This window comes from Zophobas morio, unplaced genomic scaffold (genome assembly GCF_036711695.1).
Source record: "Zophobas morio isolate AGI-343-1 ecotype UQ-CSIRO unplaced genomic scaffold, CSIRO_AGI_Zmor_V1 ptg000023l, whole genome shotgun sequence".
Lineage (NCBI taxonomy): Eukaryota > Metazoa > Arthropoda > Insecta > Coleoptera > Tenebrionidae > Zophobas > Zophobas morio.
In genome coordinates, this window is record NW_026972128.1 from 15,459,693 (window position 1) to 15,480,344 (window position 20,652).

At 33.6% G+C, this 20,652-nt stretch overlaps 1 protein-coding gene across 1 annotated transcript in view; it reads right to left on the reverse strand.

Moving 5' to 3' along the window:
- LOC135134418 (retinal homeobox protein Rx1-like) overlaps positions 1 to 20,652 on the reverse strand; it is a 65,106-nt gene that overhangs the window by 27,181 nt on the left and 17,273 nt on the right. The window contains exon 2 of the mRNA XM_064063099.1: positions 10,383 to 10,660. Coding sequence (XP_063919169.1) covers positions 10,383 to 10,660 — 278 coding nt within the window. The remainder of the gene's footprint in view (positions 1 to 10,382; positions 10,661 to 20,652) is intronic.

Sequence of the window (20,652 nt, forward strand, 5' to 3'; positions counted from 1 at the left end):
GTCAAACTGAATCCTAAGCTTTTTTGTAATCGATGATTGCAGTGTACATATATGTTTCTATTTTCTCCGCAATGCATGAGGTTAGTGTTTTATAAATTATCGATAAATATGTGACAGGCTTCTGCTTTGATGGATTTGTTGTGTTATTGTCTTCAGGATTTAAATACATATGTTATGTCATGACATATACATTTATTAATATTGTTATTTTAAAATCATTAAACTTTTAAACAAATCAGTAATTATCAAAATTCAAAAACATTTCTGACAGCAATATAGTTTAGCATTAAGCAGGCTGGATCAGAGTAGTGTAGGTCATTTGTCAAGTAATACGTGGATCAATGATCGGCAGTCACGCGAAGTTCGCAGGGGTGGTGTGAGGTTGGAGAATAAGTATCCTGTAGTTCCAGGACGTCTTACAGTTTATCATCAATCACATCAGTGTACATCATTATTTGGCCTTTAATTAGTAATCTGAATGAGGTGTTCGCGCGTTACTAAGGCTTGTGCTTAAGTTATGTATGCGTGTGCTTGCACAGTTGGTGGACGTCTGCCATTTTCACACCGTGCTGACGATTTCCCGCCGTTCTTCTCCTAACCTCACTCGTTCTGCTGCCACCTCAGGAAACGTAACTCCCTGCCAGGACTAGCGTGAAGTTAAATAAAACTCAGGGAGCAGTGAGTAGGTACGATAAAGTTTCAGCTTAATAATTAATGTAGTTTGGTAGGTGATTCAAAGAGAAGGATTAGATGTGCGATATGTTTGAGATAATGATTAAAATGAAGTGGCGTCGTCGTCGAACCAACGAACGCAAGAAGGGGCGGCAGGTGATGTGGCCTTGATTAAGTGGCGCGTTTAAGCGTCGCGTGACTGCAGCAACGCCGTTATTAGACACGACATTCGGAATTATTTTATCAGCGGCTGAGACGCACGAGGACCCTTATTTCCTGCCATTTATTAGCAATCACGCGCAGCACTGGCCTTTTCTTACCCCGTGCCAGCTTCGTGATCGCATTAATTATGCGAACCACCCTTGCATGCTAGTTTTAATAGTCGCGCGGAGTTCGCTGCGACTCAGCGTTGTTGGTTTAGGGCCGAATCGCTGGCCCCGTATAATGTAAGATAAATTAATTTTATTGCCGACTAAACAGCCGAAGATTGTTGTCGAGTCGGCACGCGATGTGACATGTATTTATGCTGCGCCCGCACGAATGCCTCGTTACGCACGGGGGGGGCGAAGAGAGGGTACGTCGGGACGCCCCCCTTCCTCGCGCCCCAGAAATCCGAAACTTTAAATTAAATTTCCGTTTTTGAATTGCACGCAACAAGCCAACCAATTGGCGTTTTATATTCGAGAGTCGGCCGCCCGAGGCCGGCAACTTTCCTTCTCGGAAAATGGCTTTTCTTGTGTATTCCCCGACCAATATGAGTCGAAGAGCAAATAAAATAAAAAGACACAAAGTTATTCAATTTATACGAAATTTCCGCGCGAGTTAACGTATATTGAATCGGTGTGGTGTGGGCTGACAGCGGGCGTCGTCGTCGTCGGCGTCGGGACGCTCGCTGACTCACTTGATTTCCGCGATTGTGTCGCGTGCACCTGGACGACTCGGCGCCAATTTATCACAGCGCCGAACTAACAAGACGCTCCTAACGAGACAATCGGATTACACTCTCGATCTCGTGTCAGATTGACGCTTCCAGAACGACTTAGCTTTCCTTCATCTCTTCTGGTTTTCGAACAGTAAAAGCTGATGGGTAATTATCGTGCTTATTTTACCCACTCCTAAACATATCCCTCGCTACCATTTTAAAATCATGCTATACATTTTTAATAATGTGGTTACATGAGTCTACCTTTTACGTTAAGTAGTCATAAGTAAAACTGTCCCTCGAATTAAAGCTACTTTTATTTGGACCCTTTATGAACACTGTGCATAAGCGCAACTGTACCGACGCGACGCGACCAAGCGCTCGCGCATATTCGCATACAGCAGTTTAACTTCTGCAGAAGCAACTTTGGAGGTACATACAGGGTGATTTCGAAATGTGTGTAATAAAAAAAAGGGAAATAGCTGACAATAAGATTTATTACACTTTGTAAAGTTCACGTTCCTAAGTGGTAGCAATGTGTAGAAAAAATTATTTGAAACATAAATTGTTATACACGCCACTGGTAGTATTTCACTCCTTTCAAAGAATGCTACAGAACGACTACGATTAAGGACCAAAAAAGTGGCGCACCGATAAGTAACGTGCAAAAATACGATAAGAGCCAGTCATGTATCAGTTGGTTGCCGTCCTGTGGTCGATTAACGTCGTTGACAATGGTGATTTTTTCGAATTGGGAGCGTGTCGATATGGTAATGCTTTATGGTGTGACTGATGGAAACGCCAGGCTGGCGAATATTTACATCAGTGGTACAGTATCTTCGCGAATCGATCTCATGGCACCTTTAAGCCTCAAACTCACGATCGTGGCCGTGATAGGACCGAAAGAATACTGCCAGCTGAAAAACAAATTTTGAAACACGTCCACACGCTCGTCAAGAAGTCAGATTTAAACGACGGTTTTTGGCCGGTATTGTAAATGACTGCTTACTTGAACCAAATAGATTAAACGCGGCACAGTACCTCGAGCTTTTAAACAATGTATTAGAAGAGCAGCTAGATGTGGAAGTGCCTCTAGCTGGACGAGTTCGCATGTGGTACTTGCATGATGAAGTGTCACTACATTTTGCTAGACCAGTAACTGAATGGTTAAATAACAATTTTTCTAACCAGTGGGTCGGTAGAAACGGTCCAGTAGCTTGGCCTTCGCATTGACCCGATCTCAATCCGTGTGATTTTTGTTTGTGGGGTTGGATGAAACAGTTAGTTTATGGAAATCAACAGTGTCCAGAAACGATCGAAGAGCTTTAATAACGAGTGGAAGTGGCAGCCGCTACAGATCATGGAACTTCCGGAGTTTTTTTACGTATCCGGGAAAACATGTTGCAGCGTGCTGAAGCCTGCTATTTCAACATTTATTCTAAAATAGTAGTAGTATTCTAAGTTGCTCTTATTTTTGTTCTAATTAATAATGTGGGATCGTTGTGGCAAGGATCAAACATCCGTCAGATTAAAAAGTTGATCACCATGAAACAATACCAAAAATCGACCTTTCTTACGACCACCATTTGTTTCCACAACTAATAATCTTCTGTATCAGTGGCATTGCATCGAGGGTGGTTCATCGGGGTCCCATTCAATGTTTAATTTGTTTTCTTTTTTCAATATTTCCACATTATTACACTTTGATTCTGCATAGTTGTTCTTCCAACAGCGAAAAAAGATTTTCTAATTTTAAAATCAAAAAACGTTGTGTGTACCTGGACCAATGAGAACATTTTCAGCTTCATCTGATTTGTAGGCTCCAGCTACACCTCGGCCTCAAACTTCAGATAGTCCGAAAAAGTTCTTCTTTATGGCCTTGTTACGCAAATAACTATTTTTTAATAAATTCAATACATAGATTACTCTACAAGAGGAATGCTTCGAATTTAGTAGCTACGCAACAACCAATTAACGCAAATCGGGGACACAATGCGTTTCTCCCTTTAACAAACAAATGTTTATATTCACTAATAAAATGTAAATACGTAGTTTACTATACAGTAGGATCGATTTTGTTAAATAAATCTGTGTTACCTAAGTTTTATTGGTTTTTGCTTACGTTCACAATTCATTCCAGAATTGTACAAACATTGCAAAAATTTAACCAGGCATTAGTTGAATATTAAACAAAATTAATTCTTATACTATTTTTTTAATGAGAAAAAAGTCGCGTCTTTCGGATATGGTTAATGGCGGCGGGAATGTGGAAGAATAGAAAGTTACGACATTTTACATTCTAACATTTAATGCACATGAAATAAGATCTGCAAGAAAGATCTTCAAGGGGTCTGAATCTGTAGTTAGAAGGCAGGAAATAGCATTATCTTGTATGTACATGATACTGGGCTTGCTGTGCGATTAGTAAAGTAGAGTCTGCCGACTAGTGAACATATTGACTTTCCTATAAGGAAGTCCCCAATAAAGTGCTCAGGATTATAACTATCATGATTTATAACGAGTTGCTTGTTCGCATTGGACGTCGTTGACCATTATAACCTAAAATGTATCCATGTACATCTGATGCACACTTCTATTCCTTTCAAATAAGCAATCGGAAGGCTGTAACTATGGTCTAGACTCTAGAAACTTCTGGTTGACATTGGTCCCAAACTTTTAAACGTACGTAGTTCCCAAATCGTCCACGATTTTGGCTACACTTGAAGAAAATATTGCTGTTTTTGTGAGGTGATCTGTTTGTTCGTTGCCGAGGACTTCCACACGAGGTGGGTTATAAATGAAACTCAATGACTGCTTAGATGCGTCTATAATTCGGCAACTTAAGGTAAAATTTGTTGCACTAGTATTTTTGTTGAAAACGGGTTTTGTATTTGAGACAAGAGAGATAAGGGTGTCTTTGTAGATTGGTACTTTACTGTTACTGATAGTGAGCGTGTGGAATGTAGTTTCCTTAATTCCAAGTTCTGCGGTGTAGGTGCTTGAGAAAGCAGGGAGATTCAATTGATGTAATTCTTATGAATTGATCCCCTTACAAAAGTTTTTGACATTTTCTTAAAAACGATAGCACGTACATCTTCGTTGCTATGTGCAGTACTAAAATTATTTCACAGAGAATGAAAATTATTTTGTAAGTACCAGCACTTGGCAGCATTTGAAAACGTTCCACCTAGTTTTTATGAAGCTACAGCCGCTACTACTGGATGTTTTTGGTATCGATTTTTGAAAGCTTCATAAACTTATTTAAAACTGTAATCTTAACAGCCAAGAATAGATTCAAATAGGTTTATGAAGCTTTCAATAACAGTTGGTGTAGTGTCAGAAAATAGACGAACTACACGATGTCATAGTTCCATCTTTCAAATCTGTGGAATACCAATTCCATGCTTAAATCACAAAGTATGCTCCATACAAAAAACTTCTAATGTTGATGATAAGTAAAAATTTTACTTTTGTCGCTTACGCTCGGGAAGTATTGTAACAGGGTCCATTTGACGAATGACTACTTTTATGCTTTCTCGACGTTGATCCATATATTGTGAAAAAATAGGTCACCCATTTCCGTCTGTCTGCCGTTTGTCGGTCTGTCGTATTTTATAAATATCATGTAGAAGGTAACACGGCAACCAAAATTTGTCAAGAATTTGATGACGTCACCTCAAAATTTATATTTTATAAAATAACATACTTCTATTGTTGTGGTTTATGAAACCACCATGAGCTCTCCCCAAAAATCCGACGACGTCATCTCAAAATTTTGATGATTAAAACCTATCTAAAATGTACAAAATATTATAGGTCTATATTTGTGGTTTATCAATACATTAATATTTTTTAGAACTGTGTATACAGGGTGACTCAAAAAAATTAAAGAATGAAGCAATTTATTTTATTGATGAAATTAAAAACTTATCTCATTTTTCGAAAAATTTGGGAATATACTTAGTATCGCTATTATTAGTGTTACACTGTATCCATCCAAACTGATATATGTATATGGTTTCGCTAAAAAGAAATAAAATTTTATAATTTTCGTACAAAATTGGATTTGTGTGGTTCTACCTCAGAGGCAAAGGAAGCTTTGGTGAAACAATCTTAGACCAATTTTTTACAACTATCATGGTGATGAACTGATAAAAATACCAGTTGATATTTAATATATCAGTATAGTTTTGATAACACAAAATGCTGATTCAAATAAGTATATAGAAAAATCAAGAAGCATTGTTTTTTGTTGCTGGTGATATAGACGCTTCTTAGAAAACTAGTTGCCTTGCGTCCATTTTGACCGCTACCCAAACCAAAAGTAATAGAAAATGTTCTATGTATATGTTACAGCTAATATCCGAAATACGTTATTATGCATAATAACTAGATATTTTAGGAATTATGCGTAATAACTAAACTTGTCAGTTATTATGCATAATAACCGGAAATATTAGGAATTATGCGTAATAACTGAATTTTTCAGTTATTATGCACAATAACGGAAACGTTTAGATAATATTGATAATAACTAACAGAGGAACAGGAATTATGCATAACACTTGAAACATTAGTCATTAAGCATATTGCCTATTAGGTCAGGGCCGATAATTTTTGAGAACAAAAAAATTTAGAACAGGATGATACCCATTGGAAAAGGAAGAAAATATAACAAAAATACAGGGAAAAATAATTTACGGGCGATCTGAGGTCCGGAAGGGGAAGAGGGTGAGCTTTTAAGGGTAGAAAACGGTTTATCACGATTTCCGGCAAAACTACAAGTCATATCGCAAAAAGTTAAATAGCAAAGTTGTAGGTAATAAAAAGATCTACAACTTTTGTATTTACATTTTCTTTACATAACCTCCAAATTTATGCGAAAAATGCAATTAACCGAGTTTTTGGTTTTTTATTTTTATCTCCCAGAAAAAAAAAATTTAACGAAATTTAGTGAAAACTTACCTATTTATGTTCCAAACTCACTGTAATTTTTTTGATTCAAAAGATTTATTTTTCCCCCTTATTTTGAATTAATATCGAAAAACCACCCTAATTTTCAATCGAAAATTCTCACATCAAAATGTTTGCTTTTTAAAAAAAATCGGTGTTCTTTTTGTTCATTGAAATCTCTACTTTCCAATGGTGTAAAAAAAAGTATACATTACTATGGCAAATTTTCACAGGAAATCCAAAAAAACGAAAAATTCGAATTCGAAATTTTTTTTAATCATGTAAAATTTTGAGCTATTTATTAAAATTTACACTTTAATTACTCGAAAAAAGTAAGATTCCATGTTACACTGATAAACTCAAAAATTTAAAATCCATGAAACAAACGCCTTCTGTTGGTGGGTGGTCACCATAACCACCACCACACAACTTGAGAAGCAGTACAAAGTAGTAGAGTTAAATAATTCATTATCGTATGATATGTATCTCCAAGACTATTAGACTACGTATTGCAAGCAATGCGCACTCTTATACAATACCTCGCTGCGCACTCTTGTACATTTGTACATAACCTAATGTTTTCAAAGTTAAAAGCTTTTGATGGATAGAAAGTATAAAACTGTTAGTGTATAACGAGACCTTAAAAGTTACAGGTAATGAAAATTATTACTGTAAAATAAAAGAACTGGTACGTACCTTACAAAAAACTAAGACTATGAGCGGTAAAAATTACATCCACACAACGTGTGAACATCAAATCGTCAGTACGACCAAACGATAAACTATATTCAGGTCACTTTTGCACCTTTATCTCAGGTTTAGCATTAAATTCTGAATGGTATAACTTCATCTTACCCAGATGGCACTAATAAGCAGAAATCATCAGTGCGTACTCTTATACATATGCGCACTCTTGTACACATTTACCCTAATAACTGAAAATTTCAGTTATTACGCATAATTCCTAATGTTTCCGGTTATTATGCATAATAACTGATAAGTTTAGTTATTACGCATAATTCCTAAAATGTCTAGTTATTATGCATAATAACGGATTTCGGATATTAGCTGTAACATATATAACTACAGAGCTTGAAATTGTCTTCAAAATCTCAAGCAAAATTGCATATTGGCTTTTCTAAGCTTACTAAATCAGTATTTATGATATACCCGATTTAGTAAATTCCTGTGAAAATATACATAGTTGCTGTCCCACATAGGGGTGCTTTGTCTGATAAAAATGCTTTTATCAAATGTCCAAAATGCTAATACATAATTATTAATTTAATTGCCCAATAAAATTTCTTAACCATTATAAATTTACCTACTTCAGATTTGTATGACTAGTGGGGTATAGTTCTGACATTACTAGTTTGATAAAGTTTTTACGTGTCTTCATAGCACTGTATCCTCTACTGAATTTTGTCAAGGAAATAATAATTATTTAACGGTTTCAAAAAAGATTTTATTAGACCATTGACATACAAGATGATAATAACGTAGGTTATCAAAAAAGAGTGACAATGAGAATTTTATTACAGTTTTGTTTATAGTTTTTCTAAATTTCATAGAAATCGGTACAAAAACTCCAAATAAAATGTTATTTATCACAAAACTGTTTTTAAAAGTTTTTCGCCAGATCTTGACACGTTTTAATTAGTACACTAGAGTTACTATATGTGCTGCAAAATGTGTCACTGATGTGCTAAAGTTAAACGACTGAAAACTATTAACTTCTTCAATAAAAAAAAAAAGTTGGACATCTAGGATGACAAATTCGTATCGTCGATTACGAATGCGTAAACTACACCAATAAATTTGCTTGAAATTATGGCAGATATAAATAATCCTAATAACGTAAAGAAAACAATAAATAATGAAAATGAGGGTGGTTTCGTGACTGGATCTACTAGCGTGTTCGCATTACACATCTTTACATATACGCTATAATTTTTAATCAACAATCATAATTCGTTATAAATTTATTATTAAACCAATTTTGCTTATATTGAATTATGAAAATAATTTGGTTGTTGGGTCGTCGACAGACGGTCGCGTTTCTAGAAAAAACTCAACGCGAATATAAAAGGATTTCCGCCTGTCATGACATATAGATTTTCTATAATGCATTTGTTACATGAATCTAATCAATTTCTCATTCGTTTTATTTTATAAGTGAATTATGACTTTTTATAGAGAATCCTTCGACAATAGCTGAGACTGAAAAATGTTGTGAATGTAGATTTTTCATGCGTGATGGCTGATAGAATGTATTTAATTGGACATTTTTATGGTCCGTTGAAAGTCGGGTATTTTTTTAGAAATGTGACTGATTTAGATCTAATAGAACTGACTTTTATTAGTTGAATTAGTCAGAAAGATTTTATTCGGTAGATGGTAATTATATAATATAATATATATTTCTACCGTGACAGTGGAATATGTTAGTATTAATGTAGTAAAGTCGTATTTTTTAAGTTTACAAAAACGCGACTAAAATTTCATACATACCTATAGATTGAAGTTACACTCTTCGTTTGATTGGTTTATAAAATAAATCAATTTGCAAATTTTATGTTTTCAATGGGTTGTTTACGTTCAACCACTGTATTTCATAAAAGTGTTATAAGGTGGAAGATTGGACACGGCGTATGAGATCTTGCGTTGGCCAGTTCTGTGTTCATGTTCATGTCAGAACTTGTTGATTTTTAATCATACGTCTCCGTGTGCCATGTTATCGTGTTGTAGTACATTTCTCTATTTTCTCTGAAGTGTGTTTTGTCGTTTTTGCGCTTACTGTAACTATGTTTTCATATGACCTATTCTTCTCTAAACTAATCAAATGTCTGACGGCTTATTCGTATTTTGCTCTTGTTGTAAATTTTTATTTGGTCATAATGTTATGAATAAAGCTTCATGTAAAGAATTTAGCAACTCACGTCACTGCAAGTAAAGTTCAACATTCCAGATTTTCAGAAAAAAAAAAACGGAATATGTGAGTTTTATTTTTTCCGATAATAATCCCTATAAGTTGAATTAAAGGTATGCTTGTGTTAAAGCAGAGGTAAAAAAGCATGCTATGCGTGTGTTTCAATTGAATTTTTCCAATACGACATTTTGTGATGACGTCATCAACATTTTATGAAGGGCGAGGTAAGAATTTGGTAAATTTTCTGGTAAGTGTAATTTCTTATTTTATACCTTGGATTCTAATGTGCTGTGTTTAAATAAATAATCTTGTACCATGTTAATATGAAATAATATGATTCAGCGACACAAGCAGATGTGATCTACATTTGACGTTACGAATTTTTTTTGCGGCAGGTGCATACTTCATGCAGTCTTAATTATATTATAACGTCATTTTTTAACTCTCACTATTGGTTTATCACGCTATTAAGATGTGTGAGATAATAAAAAAAAAAATACTTCGCAAAATGTTATTAATAAAGTGTAAAATTTTATTCCATTCGGATACCGAGTTTAGTTAAAAGGTGAGTCTTAACACTTTGGATTTTTTCTTATTTTACGCGCAGGATTATATGTACTTGTATTTGCAATAATTAAATCTAAAAAATCTACAGTATCCAATTTTGGTTACACCGGTAAATTATTCGATTTTGTGTTTAATTTTATATGCAACAACTTAAGTATGTTACGTGTTCTAATTTAGTAGTTCTTTCCGTGAAGAAAATTTTGTCAATATTAAAATAACAAGCCATGGCTACAGATTTTTAAACATTAAGAGTTCCGTAGTGTCTCAGAAATATGAACTACTTCTTCGGTAAATACAATAGTTTGATAAAATAAAATAACGTCAAAACTAAATACTTACTTGAACTCTCACTTCCGGAAGATTTACTTTCATGGCGAGTTCTTCTCTACTGTAGACATCAGGATAATGGCTTTTTTCAAACGCACGTTCTAGTTCATGTAGTTGATATGTCGTAAATGTGGTTCGATTTCGTCGATGCTTTTTCTTGCATCCGTCTCCCTCTGATATACCGGAATTATTGACTGTTCCTTCATCTTCGGAACCGCTTCCTACGGGGCCCGATATTTTCCCGTATCGAAGTTCTGAGACACCGTCATTTGAGTTGCAACTTCCTTCGCCTGAAATTTATTGACAAAATTTATTCTTTCCTGGATAAGTGTTCGAGATACTTAATTTTAAGCATTGAAAATTTATTTCGTATGATTTTTTTCTGCAAATGGTCGCAATGTGACCATTTTTAGTCTCGAACAAAATTGACAATTATTGTCAGTTAAATATTTAAAAGTAAATGCATCTTCATGAACAGTGTTTACACCCAACACAACTAAAATTTTTCATCATAGATAGTTACGTGTATTATAAATAAGGCAATAAAAATATATGTCTGTATGACAGCGCAATGTTTCTGTTTTATATTATATCATCATACTTTGACTTCTATATCGATCACACGGTAATTCATGTATAATTAAGTAGAATCACACCTGTCCCAGGGCGGTAATCAAGCCGACAATGTTCCTAACTAATAGAATACAATACAAACACGCGATACACATTATATATCATAACCTAATGTGCAATGTCCGCACTATCGCCTCAACTATCGCTTTCAAACGCTCCCTCAATTATTTATCAATGCAGAAACACATTAATTACCTTCTTATCAGACATAATCTCGACACGTTTTCAAACAACACCAGTCTATTAAAAGTCCCAAATTATTATTATTCTAATCATTTATTCATTGCAGTATCCTGTATCGATTAGAAAATTAACAATGTGTCCAAATGGCCAATTTGATACGGTTGATTAATAGATATAAATACTTTTGTCAGACAATCACACTTAGAAAATACGGATAATTTGAATCAGAAAATGTTTTTTAGAATAAAATGATAATTAAATATGACACGAATCACCAGATGGAATACAAAGCCTCATATCCATTATTCTCTGCCTTTGCATTCCTTGCCATATTTTGAAGTATTATTTGTTAAAAAAAACAAAATTTCCAATATGTTTTAAAAAATTCATCTTACATTTTTAGTTTATACAAGAGCTATTGAAAATGTTGAGGAATTACGGAATCGTATTATTGCATCTTGTCGCATGTGAAATAATTCGAAACACGACCGATGTTTTTGAATGCGTGCTTAAGTTATAATACACTGGAGAACAGAAGCATGTGTTAGGGTTGACGGTGCTCATTTTAAATAATTATTATAAGTTTATTATATTTCAAACTGTTACTTTTGTGAAACGTTTTGAAACTATTATTAAACACCGTAACTTGAAAACTGTATTTTTGTACATGTGTTAAGTTTTTCGCATATATTAAAAATCACCTTGTATAACTTTCAGTAAAATTAATGTCTTCATTTTTTTTTTAAATCAATAGCTTCATCTCAAAGCATTAAAAAAATACAATATAGATTTTGTGATAAACAAATGCGAAATTTTGGAATAACGTTACTCTCTACACTCAGTTTAGCAAACATATTCTAAATTTTACAATAAAAATGTAAAATTATTTATATAGAACTTGCTTTCCCTATGACTGCACTACAAATACTACCTGCACGCGAGGCCATATTTTTAAATAAGGATTTATTTCATGTTTTCAGGACTAATAGGCGCTTAAAAAATTCAAAACGCAACCAGAAATACAATTTCAACATCATATTTGATATTTCATACTATTTTTTAAAAAAGTATTAACATAGTTATCACTTTTCCTCTAACAATATTGAAGAAATGTTAGATACTAAGATGTTAAAATTGATATTTCATTTTAATGGAAAGACTGACGTGATTTTGATACATGGTGAGTGCAATGAGGAAATGGAATAGTTACTGGATTGATTTTTAGATAAATTAGATTACAGAGTATGATTTCAATTTGTTTGTTTTTGTTTTTAAACTAAAAAAACATTTAATTTCAAATTTTTAAAAACAAACAAATAATAAAAAAATAAAACAATTAGTGATAAATATCAAAGATTTATGAAATTGTATTGTTTGTTGGGTTACTGGTGCAATATTAATCATATTGTTTACATTTGTCACGCTTGGAACCGTCCGTCGTCTTGGTCAAATTAGTACTTATGATTAAAACTCAACGTTGTTTCGCCTGTTTTTATTAATTGCCATAATTTGTGTGTCAAATGTCTGGTCTTATTCACAAAAATAAAAATAAATTCTTATTAACTTTAGCATTTTGAATATCGTTACAATTTTTGGAATAACTTTCTTTGGATCCACATTGTCATTTTCCACGTAGGTTCTTTTTTATAGTTCTTACATGCATCGTAAGTCTTATTTTCAGATACTTTTTCTTTACATGTCTTTTATAAGACTGTATTTTCACGTTTGCTCCAGCTCGTAAATTCTTATAAAATTTTTGATTCCATGTTCCCTTCTTTTTCGTTGTTATTTGACTGATGGCAGACTTGTGCTGTTAATTATAAAATGGAGTGAACTATTACAAAAAACATGACTTTCCATTTTTTGCCCTTACGCCATTTCTTCGGGCCATTTGATCTATAATTATGTCAACAAGATATTGCTCTTACAGTGTAAGATTGTTTCCGTTTTTTGTTCCAGTGTCATTAAGTCTGTTGAATGTTGTGTATTTTGAAGAAGAACATTTTTGCTTGCTTCAGCTTGATGTTAAAGTGCAAACATTTTCTTTACTTCTGTATATAGAGTTAGATAGAAATAGAACCTTTTCTTGACTATTTTGGGCCCTCTTTTCCTAGATCTGTCTACAGTTTCTACAATTGTGTTGTTTAGTTCTACTAAATTCATTGGAAGTTCTATATTTGTTAAAAAATAGCTCTTTGTCACATCTTTCTCCTTCTTGGTGTAAAGTTGTAATATTTTTAGGGCGATATATTCACCAAGTGATTTTCATGTTGATCTTGTGTCATTTTGAAACACGTTGTATAATATAGTCGTGAAAATACCCCTAGTCAAAAACACTTAGAATGTGACATTTTTTAGTATTATTATTATTATGGCAGTATGTGTACGAAGTCATCTACATTCAACATAAAAAAAATCGTGAATTTAGGAGAACTTTCGGTAAATGTGCCACTCTTAATTACTTCCTGATTACTGTATTTGCTTTACCTTACCATAATATAAAAATTACAATCATAAATCACTACATCTAGGGACTACAAAAAATATTACTAAGTGAATTAATTTAAATAATACGCTATTAATTATACTCCACAATATGTCATTTTAATTTCAGCCCACTCCGAGATTAAACAAATCTAATGTGACTTTTATTATACACTAAATTTATTAGTATTTTGCATGATTATAAAAACGCACTTTACGAATTACATTATAAGCACAACACACGCTGATTAATCGCACTTGACGTATATGCAAATTGGAAAAATTAAAACTGCACATACACGAGATTTTATTAAGCGGCAGTCTAGAAACGTTCCCGCTAATTGCATGTAAAAGCCACATAATGTGAAAGAAAGAAATGGAAAATACGCCGATGGGAATGACGATAAAATTCGAATAATTAGGAACGGAAATTTCAGCCCGTAGTTTTTTGTAACAACGATGGCGAAATTAAAAATAATCAAAGCGAATGTGGTGTGTATTTTTTAGAGCGCACTGAAATTAATTTTATTATTGCGTCCAGAGAGGTACGGTAACAAATCAATTTTAATTATGAGCATAAAACGATCATACAAGCCTTTTTACAAAGTTTTTAATAAAAACAACATTATCAAATATTTTATACGCTCACGATTTTTAACCTTTAGCAGACGCTTTGTTTACGCTTTGAACCCCAATAAGTAATTATGAGATATACAATAATATAGTCTTTTACTTAGTCATTTTAACCGTCGTATGATGTAAACTATCAATGGAAAAACTATTTTTCTTTATTATCAGTGTATATAAAAAATAATTTCTGAAAAATTATTAAATATTTTTTATTATGCGATATGTTTTGAAATGCGGTTTCTAACTTTGTTTATTTTTAAATTATGTGCCCTGATTGTTTAAAAAAATTGTATGAACCCAAGTCTTTTATTGATTATTATCTGTGAGAGAGCTTATCTAAATTCTACGAAATTACGGGAACATAACAACGTTATGATTGGTGTCGCATGTCGGTGTAGAAATTAACTTCCGAAAAGTTGATAACATCATAATAAAAAATGGTTAAATAATATACGCCTTTATTAAAATTTTTTGTAGCTGTTTCAAGCACAAAAGAACATCAAAGACGGCAGACCATCAAATATAATACGTTTAAAACCTGAATTATTTACCAAATATTGTTTTCATATTTGTTAGTAACAAAATAGTGTCTGCATCACTTTATGCTTCTGTTTTGTTGTGACATAGAGGACAAATGTTTATGGCTGAATTAGCGTTTTTTAATAGAATTAATCTCAATTAAATTGATGATCTTTTCTTTTGAAGGTTAATGGAAAGTAAGAATAAGTGGACGACATATAAACGAGCTTTGGTCATAAATGCAAGTTTCATGTTTATTGCTGCATGTGTGTTGCTGTATGTATGTCGTGTTCTGTATATTAATGTGACATTTATCAGTTTAAAATCATCTCAATAGTCAGATTACTTGAAATCCGTAAAGCATAACATACGTTCAACAAATGAATACTAGCTAATTAAAAACCTGAAGCTTATCGAACATTTTTAAAGACGTTAACATTAGCCGTTTATAGAATATATCTATAGTCTCCAAAATACTACAAGGTTATATGGCCCCACTAAACTTAATAATGGGATGTTATAATTCCTTTCGTGCGGCTGATTAACGACTGAAGCCTAGCGTCATAAATCAAGGATTTGTCTTGCCACCTCAATATCTACTGCTGGGTAATCCGCTTAAACAGTCGCGAATATTTACAACTGTGGGTTTGCCTTATTAACTGCTTCATAGTCGTCTTCACAATACCTTAATTTTACAACAGCCATAACACCTTGCAGTATTTCGGAGACTATACTACTAATTCCCAACGGGGAAAGACAACTAAAAATTCAGCACCAACTAAAGGGCGTGGTCGGCGAAATTAATGTACAAATGTTTCGTTTTTTCTGAAGATTCGAGGATACTTTGGTGACTAGGACTAAATAAATACATACTAATTGATGTATTACGAGTGCAAATGTTGAATAGTTATTGAATAGTTTATATCACTGTTGTGGTTATGCAGTTGTTTGAACATACATCGTGTGTAGGCAAAATTTTCGCAAAATTCAAAATTTTCCGATAATAATAATTTGTGTATTTTTTAAAGCATTTTTGACCTATATTGATTCAGTAGCAAAATTTCAAGAACTGAAATTATTTTATCCTCAGAACGTTGTTTTTCTAACCACTAAAATTTTATGAAATGATAGTGAACTGACAAAAGTATCATTCTGAGTACAGAAATGTGTGTTTCCACCTTAACTAATTGTCATTTAATTTTAAATACCAACAGAACGAACTAAAACTACGTCTAGGAGATCTACTCGATCGCACAGTGCAGTGAAACAGCTTTCAGAAAACACCAAACTTGACACAAAATGCCGAGTCATCTCATCAATTTTGTTTGTGAAACGCGGCCACAATTTGTGAAGTTTCTACAGTGTTTTATTTCATACTTGTACCCAAATAAATATAAGTGGCATAAAAGTCTTTCTTCCTTCCATTTGATTACTCACTTTGGACTGATTTTCATACTTGACCAAGTTTTTTTGTGTTTCATCTTTGGTGATTTTGTTAATCTGTGTACTAATTTGTCTTGATGGTCTTGTTAGTTTTTTATCATAAGCCATCAGAATTTTCGGGACTCACTATTAAGTACAGTTACAGTGCAGAGTAGTATTTGTTGTAGTTAACTTATTTTAAACATCAAATTTTTATTATGTTAGCACAAAACATACTTAAACATCACTAAAATAAAACATGTCGGCGTAATCACTTATTTGAAAATACAGTTCTACTTTTTCAAAAAAGAAGCAAAAAGGACAGATTTAACTGAATTAATTTTACCAGTGTCATATGCTGTTTTAAACTGCAAAAGACTGGCAATAGTGAGTAAACTTTGAAGTAACAGCACCACATCTCCAGCGTCTTTTAAAAACTATAACGTTTTTTTGTGTGAATTTTATTGTTTTACGATAACTCAAGTAAGTTAAAATAAAAATATGACTGTGTGTAGGACTAAAGTCAAGGTAGAGAACCATGTTATGAGTATGTTTCAAGTGAGTTTTTCCATTATAAAATTATGATGATGATGATTTTCTGGAAAATACAGTGAGTCAGTATTGATTTGAGTAAAATTTATGTATTTATTTATCTTTTGTTACTGTAAGGTAAGGCAATCGGGTAGAGATGCAAGCTTGTAATGCCACTATCTAGAATGTTTGAATTATTTCATATAAGTTAGTGTTAAACGTTGATTGTATTATTGTTTTGTTTTTAAAATATGCATTAAATTTAGTAACAGCTAAGCTCTGAACAATTTACGGAGGCAACGACTTCCATAAGTTAAATAGTCTTTAGAAATAAAGTGTTGTCTCACAATAGTGTTAAATTTCTCTTTAGCTAACTTCAATTTGTGTCCTCTTACGATAGTCACTACGTGAAACGAAAATATGTTTTAGTGATGAACTATTATTATTATTATTATTCAATTCAGAGCTGAGGTTATACAACCTATTAATCTCCACACTGTTCCGATGTCTCAAAAAGAATAAAACAAAAAAATAAAAAAGTAAAGTAATAAACACATCTGCATAAATAGATGCTGTACAGTTACATCTACCTCACTAGAGTAATACACAATCATGCAGATGTTTATTCCAACGACAGATTTTCGAAATAATGTAACATTTTTTTGCTTAAACACTGCCGTAGAAGAATCACGACATCGTCACTTGGCCTATTCCATACATTGAAGATCCTGTTCGTCAAAAAAAAAAAAAAAAAATTCCGAACTCTGTTGTTATACTTTTCATGATATGTTTTGTATAGATCATCCCGTAAACAAGAATTGTGAGAATAAACAAAAATGCACACTAAATCGTTGAGAAGGCGACGTTTTTCCAAAGATCAAATACCCACCGTAGAAAGTCTGTTTTCGTATGATAACTTTTTCAGCTGAAGGATTTTTTCAGTTATAATACCACAAGAGCATAGAAAATAATCGAAAATACTAACCGATTAACGAGACTTATAATCTGAAAAACCACGAGAGATACGTTTATATAATGAATTGACAGTATACTAATTACATTTACACTAAATTAACTTTAATTATTATGAAAATGAAAAATACAGTTATACTAACCGACATTGAAAACCAAACACCAAGAATGCGTTGGAATTTTATAATGATTTTAACACCACATATTTACAGAGGGTCGGTGACCAATCGATGAAAATTTCAAGTTAAAAAATCAAAGAAGAACCAAGTTTTTAGTAATAATGTGTTTGACCACCTCTAAGACGTATGCACTCATTGACTCGTCTTGGCATGGATCTGATAAGATGATCTTTATCCGGCTGAGGTACCGCATCCCATACGAGCTGTACCTCATGTCATAAAGCTTCTAGGGTCTGTGGAGGATGCATTAACTTTGTGAGCTTTTTACCCATTAAATTCCATACATGTTAAATGGGTGAAAGGTCAGGTGAACGGGGTGGCCATGGCAAAATATTACGGGCCCCTTCAAATGCCACATCTTTGAAAGGATCGATTTTTCGATTGTGGTTTTTGAAGTATTGTTCTTGTAGAAGCTTGGCACTCACGTTTCATATACAACAAATTGAATTTAATGACAAATTTGCTGTTTATTTACTCTCTACTTTACTATGGAAAAAGGTAAGTTGAATACTAGATTTTTGTCTAGAAAGACCTAGCGAAACACCAAAACGATTATATAACGTCGTCAAGGGTATGATCGATACGTTGGTATCTAACGAAATTAAAGAATCTGATTGTTTTAAAGAATCATGAATTATATAATCAGTAAAACTGCACTGCACCGTTTCGATTAGAAGTATATCTTTTTTCAATGGTGGCGACCAAATGATGCTTGCGTACTCCAAAATGGGGCGGACAAACTCAACAAACAGTAGTTTAAAGAGTGGCTGATCAAGTGATTCAAACGTTCTGTTAAGGAGCTATGCTGTGGTGTTGACACGCTTGACGATGTGAGCAACATGTTCACCAAAGGTTAAACCGTTATCCAATATCACACCTAAATCAGTTACTTGATCTATTGATTCTTGCACAGAATTGTTAATGCTGTACTGAACTCGAGGATTTTTGTTGCCCATTCGAGATACCGAACATTTGTTGGTATTCAGAGGTAATAGCCACAAGGTGGTCCATGCGTAAATAAAGTCAAGATCATCTTGCAATGATACAGAGGCTGTTAATGGGTTACAGTTATATACACTAAGAACGGGTCCCCGAGCAGATCCTTGCAAAACGCCAGACAGTAGGTACTGGGTATCAGAGTACGACCTTTGACTGAGAATGTACGATTGGAAAGGAACGCTTTTATACATTCCAGCAATAGTCCTTTGACTCTCGCGTGTTCTAGCTTGAGCAGAAGGCGTCTGTGAGGGACTCGATCGAAGGCTTTTTCAAAATCTAGCTAGTTGACGTCAACTGGTTTCGATTTGTCTAAATGAGATGTCCCGATGTTTAAACACTGCAGCAAACAAGAAACGACCGATTTTTTAGGAAGAAAACCGTGTTGGAATAACACTGTTTGTATTCAAAAATTGAAGAAGTTGTTTTCGGATTATACGCTCCATGATTTTGATACAAATACAGGTCAAACTAATAGGGCGGTAGTTTTCAATTACAGTTTTATCGCATTTCTTGTATATTGAGAAGAAGTGACGAAAAACCGTCAGGACCTAGTGAACTTTAGAGAGACTTCCAGTTTTTGTTGAAAATCCTGGATTGACTAGAGCTGTATCAAGGTGAGCCTCTGAGGATGTTCTAGACGTTTCAGTCCAAAAGAATTTTTAATTTTTCTCTGATGAACGGCTTCGAATCGATTACTATCCCTTTGTAAAACGGGAACCCAAGCACCAGTGGCAGACTACATAATGTGCCTCACGTATGCTTTATTATTGTTGGGCAACAACCGAAAATTCGGCTTTGACAAAAGTTTTGTATCATTTTATTAGCTTTTTTACCAGATTCTGACCAAGATAGTCTGAAGTCAGTAATACCCCAAAATTTTTCCAAAAATCTACTTTCCTTAGCTCTTTGTTGTCAAGCAATAACTGGGTCTGGGATTATTTTTGTCTATATGTAAAACTGTACATTTTTTATTGTTTACTGGTCACAACGACGTTTTGGACCACTTGCTAATAACTAACTTATCACTGGTTGATTGGACGGTTTGAACTCGTGTTGAAAAGTTTTGTAACATCAGCACACATCATGAAGGGACTTTTTAACTTGTTTACTAAATCTGTTGTCAATATTATAAAGAGTAACGGCCCCAAAATGGATCCCTGGGGAATTCCAATGCGGATCTGGACTGAAGAGGTAAATGAGTCACCACGATTAACTCCAAAGGAATGATCTTTGAAAAATTCGCTTATCCAGTAGAGCAGATTTACAATACAATATCTAATTCTATTAGCGCAAATTCTGCTAAAATTTGGTCTTACAAATAGACACTTTCCCAACTCTATCCTTGCATTTAGCCCGAAATGGTGGCTAAATGGTATTGTACTGGATAACCATATTTCAGATAGCAAAATTAATTTGGGTTTTGTAACGTTTATTTTCGGCGACAAAAGTGCTAGATTCATGCATAACGTAGGGGCCACAAAGTACCGAGAAGAATTATCTTAATTCATTTGAATAAGGCTTCATCATACCTGCTGCTTCGGTAACTTGCTTTGCATGTATTTTTTATACTTTGTGTGTAATATTTCCATACATCTCAAATAGCATGAATAATAATACACAAAATATAGTTGAATTTTTCTATCATTCATAAACTGAAATCAGAAGTCTCGAACAAGTGCAGTCATAAGAACGCGTATCATCGCTTGAACAACGAATCTAGCGTTGCTATT